At 39.1% G+C, this 7,692-nt stretch overlaps 1 protein-coding gene across 1 annotated transcript in view; it reads right to left on the bottom strand.

The window, feature by feature from the left end:
• Positions 1-7,692, bottom strand: part of METTL24 (methyltransferase like 24) — a 47,430-nt gene that overhangs the window by 23,428 nt on the left and 16,310 nt on the right. The window contains exon 2 of the mRNA XM_018560279.1: positions 432-530. Coding sequence (XP_018415781.1) covers positions 432-530 — 99 coding nt within the window. The remainder of the gene's footprint in view (positions 1-431; positions 531-7,692) is intronic.

The following is a 7,692-nucleotide window of genomic DNA, read 5'->3' as shown; positions in this document are numbered from 1 at the left end:
ATATATACAATTTTTATTTTATTTATTTTTTATTGTATTTACAACACTAGACAACAAAAGACAAACTTGAAGATTAAACCTAACAAAGGCCAAATTAAATTTGCTGCAATGACCAATAAAATCAAAGCATGGAAAATATTTTCCTTGCTCAGGTCTTCAGTATTTCTAATCAGCTCTGAGTGCCTAACTTGAATCATGCAAATGGATGCTGTACATAATATAAACAGAGAGCAGCTCCCCTTTCTGTTGCTTTAGTTTTTCTGTTAGCCTCCGCTGAATCTGTTTTGCTCACAGCAATATAAGCCAGTTTTAGAAAAAGAAATAGCTGTAATCAGATTGCTAATAGCAACACCTTCAATTTAATTTATCAATTGAGTCTTGATATTCTACTTATTTCAACAACATTTGCCCTTTCCCCAAATCCTACCTACCTGTGGTTGTGAGATGTACTTTAAAAAACGTGTTGCTTCTTCATTAAGTGAATGTGAAGGGCCAGCCCAGGGTTGAAGATCAATATGCCATCGTACAGGCTATGACAAAAATGACAAATATTAATCACCGAGACAATAAAAAATGAAGGCTATACAAAATATCTTTGGGGCATATTTATAATGCAGTGAAAGTGACATTTGCCAAACATTCACTGGTGGTAAATCATTCACTGTAAACTAGCACACATCCTGCAGGAAGATTCGCCTCCAGTGAATGTATGGTCAATGTCACTACTTTATAAATATTATTTAGTCACGATTACCAAACAACTTAAACCCACTGAGGCCTCATTCACACTGGGCTAACTCGTGGCGTGCATATCCGTGCAGCATATACGGACACCCGGACCCGCATGGATGTGCAGTTCGGGTATGCATATGACAGCGTACAGCCGCGCCATCCCATAGGGAAGGACAGGCTGCTATGCACAGCACCTGTCCCTCCCATAAACGGCCCCACATGGGTGTGCATGCCACACGGACGTGTACGCCCCCAGTTAGCCCAGTGTGAATAAGGCTTAAAATCCCTAATGAATCTCCAAAAACAGTCGGTTAGACCTCTCCGTGCTAAGAGGGGAACCTTAGTCCCTTAACATAGCAACCAATTGAACTCAAGGATAAGCAAATATGTGTATTCTTACTTAAATCTTGGTTCCTTGTGTACTTTACCTCTGTGCAGGGGCTTCCTGTAATAAAGACCAGTCACTGCTGCTTTCTCTCCTTGTGCAGGGTGACTGGTCTTGTTTCCGCCCCCTTCTGTAGTTCTCACAGGCAGCCTGTAGTGGGTGGACCTGCTGGGCCCCTCCCACAGCTCTGCTCTATGCACAAGCTATGTACAGCAGAGTGATTATGTCACGGCTACTTTTATATGGTAACATTTGGGTTTGCAGAGGTGGTGCATAGAAATGAATAAATATCCTCTGTGGCTGTTGAGGGATATATTTAAATGAAGGTTTTTGTGCCGAGTGTTCAGCTTTAACATTATTGAGCCATCAGTAACAAATATATTTTAAAAAGTTTAAATACATTTTGAAGCAAAGTTTGAAAAGACCTGCAGTGATTACTGAAGGGGTTTTCTATTACTACATTGTTCGTTTCTACTACACTTTTCAGAGAATTAAAGAATCTTTTCACCGCAGGCGCTGAATAAGTAATAAAAGTTGAATGTTCAGATGACTGGCATTAATGACAAACTTCAGCAGATTACTGGCCATTTGATGAACCTCATTGTGGATCTGTCCATGTAAGCACTAGCTTATGAGCAATGAATGTAGTTTAGATTTGAAAAAGTACAGGTGATCACCAAGTACAGGTAATGAGATACCACTTCTCAAATGGCTTCATACCACAGCTAAACATATGACATTGTTGATAGGCTGATGTGATAAGGGATATCTTAAAAGCACAAGGCGTGCTACACAAAAGCTCAAATGACAGAGAAACAAAGTGTAAAGGCCTTGGAATAAGAATTCCAGCATTTCCTTTTAACCGGCATAAATGTTCAAGCTCAGCAATGTCTATGGTAACTTGGGTTTACTCGAGCATACTACTATATTCTACTGTACAGTAGTAATTTAGTTGTTTATAAATATGTTTTAAAGTGTATTTGTACTTTTGCAGCCACATTTGTAAAATGTTTCCAATCACATAGCATAACTTTAAAAAAATATTTAAAATTGCAGCTTACATTTTTTGATGTTTCTGCAAACTCCAGGACTGAAAAATCCTGCTTAGTTCTGACTGTCTTAGGTGTTTTTGTGGGTAGCTTTGTTTCAATCTGCTGGCAAATTTCATTATCACTTGTAAACTATATGAGCAGGACTGGCTGCCCTAACAAAGCATTAAACCTGACCTAAGATCTGAAGACATTGTATGTTAACTTTAAAAAAAAAACTGTCCTTCAGGCAGTCTCTTATCAGCTCACAGGCATCTATTCTTTTATTGTATATATTTTATTTTAGGTATTTTTCTATATTTTCTATTTTTATTAATAGGCATTTTGTGTGAATGGGAACACATAACAAACATATAGTGAGGGTTTCCCAAATTTGCCTGCAAAAGTGGAAATACCCTTTAAATATACCAAAATTCTATGTAAACCCTAACAGTTAACTTCTCTTATTTGCTCCCTTTTGCTATGCGAAATATGCCATTGAAAATGTTTTTTTTTTTTTATATCTGTACTAAGTTGTTATCTTGGACTACAGAACTATTGATCTTTACGTTGTGAAGATGAGGACAGTGAAATGGTTTGAGTAGTTTAGCAAAAGACAACTGAGCAGGGCTGACACCATCTGGTCCACAGTAGGGCTGTTAGCCCAAGTCAAAAAAATAGGAGCCGAGTGCTTTTCTTGTACACTAATAGGTTTTTTTCTGTACTTGCTGGTTTTGTAAAGGGATAAAACATGTGGAAATGTGCATGTATTGCAGAGATGAACTGCAAATGTTCTTTTTATTTTGCCCTGACATACACTTTAAACACAATTTCCATATTTATATTCACCCTGGAAGTAATCAAACAATAGAATGCATTGTAATATTATACACCCATAAAACAAATATACAGACTTTTTTTTAATTCACAATTAACAAACCAAAATATGTATTATGAATGTGGTGTGTATCATATCTTCACTAATTCTTTACAGTCAGACAGTTATGTTCACAGACACATTTTAGTTATTCCACTTGTTTCTAATAACATTACAAAAACTGTTACCGTAACAAAAATAGAGGGTGGGTAATGGGTGCCAACTGTCTAAGAGGATTGTCCTCACTTGGTGACATTTTCCCATTCGTCCTGCTAAGTCTACAGGACAGGAAGTAAAGGAGACTTTCCCAAATGGGATACAGGCTGCAACAACAAAAAACATGACAAGGCTTTAACCCTTCCTTACTGTATGCAAAGCTTAAAAAATAGCTATGCATAGACTTTTATGAATAAAGTAATAAGGTGATGCTTTGTTCACTTCAGTCATCCAATCATGTACATATACAAATCCCATTTCCTGTATTCAAAGCCTTAAATGTTCCATGATATATAATATAATATACATTGTAATAATGTAGATGGTAATATTTTACCTCTGTTTCTGCTGTCACAGTACAGTTTTCTACTGGATAAAGTTTACAAGGCCAGCTTGCAGTTTCATAAAGCTAGTTTCGTTCAGAGGTGTTACAGAAGTCCTGAGACACATTTATCTGAATTATGACTTTTCTCTGCCCCAGGCAGACACCTTATGTCTGTAACATGATTTTTGCATGTCTGTCTTGTCATTCAGCTCTTGTTCACTTAATGTATTTACCCAGAAGCAAGAACCATTATACTGAGTCTGAGAAGCACATTTTCAAAACAGACCACCACAACAAGAACTTCAATAAATTATGTGTTATGTCTCTCTAAATCATCAGGACATTGTAAATGTTAGGCTTGTTTAGGTTATAGGAAATTGAGATATGATTGTAACACTCAACATTCTTCTCATCTGTCAATTGATGTACAATGAAACATGACACTTAAAGTGATATTAAAGTCAAAAGGTTTTTAAGCTATTTCAAATGCTGATTAAATAACTTGCAATGGATGCTGCTACATGATGTTTACAAGTTTTTTGCTTCCTGCTAAATCAGCTGATCCCCTGAAGAGTGGCCCTGATGTCCTATTTTAGGGTGGCTCCTTTACCATGCACGGTCCTATGGAGCCACCCTTGTGTGTTCTAGTAAGCTGTGTGTATCTCCACAAACACAGAGACACAGCAAGGCAAGGAAATCCACTGCCCCTGATCCCCACATTGTGAATCTTGCACTGAACAGGAAGCTCAGGGAAGAGGAGCTGAGACAGTTGGGGCCAACTGTTTGGAAACATGATGACTGTAAGTGCTTGAGCAAATATTCTAAGTAATACTTTGTTGGACAATGTCTAATTGTTTGATCTGGATTCATTATTCAAAAAAAGTTTAATATTACTTTAAATATTGCCTTGTCGGTTGAAAGGGTAATTGTTGAAATCTCACACAAAATAATAATAAATATAAATACATGTTATTGTGTAAAGTTACTGCTGGAGCAAAAAACATCTTCAAAACCGAACTTCAAGATACCGTAAACTTTTCTCAGAAACCCTTTCCGAACCACATCACAAGAACATTTTTCTTTAACTTGATTACTTAAGCAGAAAACAGCTTTTGAAAATGCCACAACATTATTAATTTCACTCTTACATAGGAAGTATGCCAGGCTGCCTGGAGGAGGGATTATTGAGGTGGCCAAACTGACTTCCTTTAGATATTGGATGCACCTCAGTGTACTACATGTTCCATGATGCATTGAAAATCAGCAATGGGTATGGATGGGATTGTGGGTGTTAATAGTTTGTGTTGTTTAGTCCTCTGTCTTTGTAAGGAGGAGCACTGATGGTCAACATTTGCATAAGCTGCCCATTAAAGGAGAACTATGAGGTGAGTGATTTTCACTCACCTCATAGTTCGAGCCGATGTGTGACAATGAAACTGTCACATCGGCTCAATAGATCGTGAAGTGAGCGGACGCATAACGTCGCTCACTCACTTCTTGATCATGTCGCTGCAGAGAGCCGTGACTATCACTTCCTCCCCTGTCCAATCCTCCAGCGCTGACTGGCGGAACGGACGGGGGAGGGGGCGGGTACAGCTGGCTCTGCCTCTAGATAGGCAGAGCCAGCTGTCACTCACGAAGCTGGGTGGATCTCGTCGGGATCCGTCCCGGCTGCGGTGGTCCCAGTATACCGCGAGCTGTAGCTCGCGGTATACTGAGCTTTGGGTCACGCGAGGGCGCTAGTTTATGTCCTCCCGTGACCCTTAGGAGAACTATGGGGAAAACACTTACCCCATAGTTCTCCTTTAAGTTATCTAGTGGTGGATGAGCACATACTAGCAGCTCCAAGCTTACTTTGGCTGGTGGCACTGGCACCCATATAAGCTGTGAAAGGGTGATGTTCCAACCAATCATTGGCTCCACCTGAAAACAAAACCTGCCCTTTGATAGTGGCCGTGTGTCCTGCTGTCCTACAAGGAACCTGCTGGTAGTAAATATCTTTTCATATTAGCATATCTGCTAAGGCAGATGAGTTTACTATTTAGAAAAGGATTTAGGTCCGCTTTTAGGAATCATCTAAACCATCTATATTAGTACTTGCTGCATGCAAGACTGTTCTTTTTAGTGGAAAGATTTCCTTTAAGCAATGTTTATCAGCAAGTAACCTGAATGTTAAAATCCATCCAGAAAATGTCATCAATATTTTTAACATGCCTGAAAATAAACAAAAAACTCAAAAATTCATGTTCAAATTCCTCCTTTGTAACAAAGGATAAGGACTGTAAAGCACCTCCTGAGGTATTGAAAAGAAAGAGATGTGGTGGATTGTGACAACACTAATTATGGTTGTCAGAGGCTCTCCTAGTTAGCAGCGAGTCAGTGAATTCTGTCTGCAGACACACCTGGCATGTGGGAGAGAAATGTGTATACAGCTTGGCACCTTCTTTCACATCAGCTTCACTGGCAGCCTGACAACTTGACTATTCTTTAAGTCATTTCAATTGTTTTTACATGTTCAAAGTATTAGTCAGCTAAGTGTTCATCTTCCAACATGACTCATAACAACCACGACACACCATTCTATATAATTACCCTGAACTGAAATAACCAAAATATTTTATTATAGGCTTTATGAAATCCAAAGTTTTATTAAAACCACAAGAACTTTTTAGATACACATCCAACCAACAAGTCAGCAAAATAAACCTTCTTCTGCACATAAGCTATGCTGAAATAAGCAAATGCTGTAAAATCTATGGGGTTGATTTATAAAACTTTTGCCCAGTCAAATGCTGGATGAATGCTGTTTGCATGGCCTTCCCACCACTAGATGGAGCGGAGGAGCATGGGAAATTATGCTCCTCCACTCCATGTAGTGCTGAGAATGTCATATGAATGGTATTTGCACAGCATAACCCCTTCGTGATTGATCCAACTAATTTTCAGCCCTTGTCATGTCAGTATACACTTGGGTCTGGCTCCAGCCCTTTCACACCTGCCAGTTAGCCTGCACAAAAGTCAAATCTATGAGGGCCTCCATCTTGCCATTGAGATGTGCAGGGCTTCTGGTGTGTCTCTGTGCCTTTAAGGAGGTTGGGCTACCTCCTGGCATACCTCCACTCATTTTATCTATTGCTATATATGCTCCAAGATGGAGGCTTTCATAGATTTAATGAGTTACGACCACACTACACAGAGGAGCCTTGACGAGACAGTGTGGTTTCCACATATTTTGCAAAAGTTCTGCAACTAAAACCTCTGTTTTAAGGCAAATTGTTAGACAGTGTAACTGTTTTGTTTTTTTTAGCTGGTAAGTGTGCTGGGAAATGTTTGTATTTGTACGGTGGAAACCCCTTCCATGTGCACCTTACTTTGAAAGTTAGTTATGTATTGATTTGTGTGGTTATTATATTTGTTTTGCTGGCTGCAGCCCTTGACCCCCCAGGAAGCCCCTTTATTTAGTTTAAAGTTTTCCACTTTTGCAGTCAAATTTGAGAAAACCTCTCTTTAGATTTGTTATGCTCACCCATTCACACAGCATACCTAAAAATAATTGTTTAAAATATATTTCGTACCTTTCTAGTTGTTTCTTGGGAGCCGGCCTTTGGTCAGACTGCAAGCTACTCTGAACAATTTCAAAGTGCAAGTGAAGGGACAAAGACCGGGTTTCCTTCATTAATATACAATGCAGACCCCAAGCCTCAAGATCTTTAACCCTTTGTTAAGACAGTGTTCAAATCTAGTTTACAATGGATAATGAGAACTTCCAGGATGGTACAGACAGGATAATTATAATGAGATCTGCCACAGGGCACAGGGTTTATTATTAACTCCCCAGGCCCCTCCTTAACATTACATAGCAAAGGAAAACTTCAGTTTTAAAGCAAGAAAAAAGTTATGCTATTTGAATAGGAACATACAACAAATATAAAGCAGATGTTATCCCAAATTAGCAGCAAATTGGAAATACAACTTAAAGCATCCTTTCTCAACCTGGGGTGACTTCTGGCTTTGTCATGAGTGCCTTCACATTTTTACTAATTGAGGGACTCTGATCTGGAGGAGGCTCTTGAAGTGAATGGGGGGGTGGGGGGGGGGGCTTCTGATGTGAAAGTGGCAGGCTCTGATG

The sequence above is a fragment of the Nanorana parkeri genome, unplaced genomic scaffold, assembly GCF_000935625.1.
Source record: "Nanorana parkeri isolate BGI_ZX_2015 unplaced genomic scaffold, ASM93562v1 scaffold445, whole genome shotgun sequence".
Taxonomy (NCBI): domain Eukaryota; kingdom Metazoa; phylum Chordata; class Amphibia; order Anura; family Dicroglossidae; genus Nanorana; species Nanorana parkeri.
The sequence above is the reverse complement of the archived record's forward strand: the minus strand, read 5'-3'. Positions and strand labels throughout refer to the sequence as shown.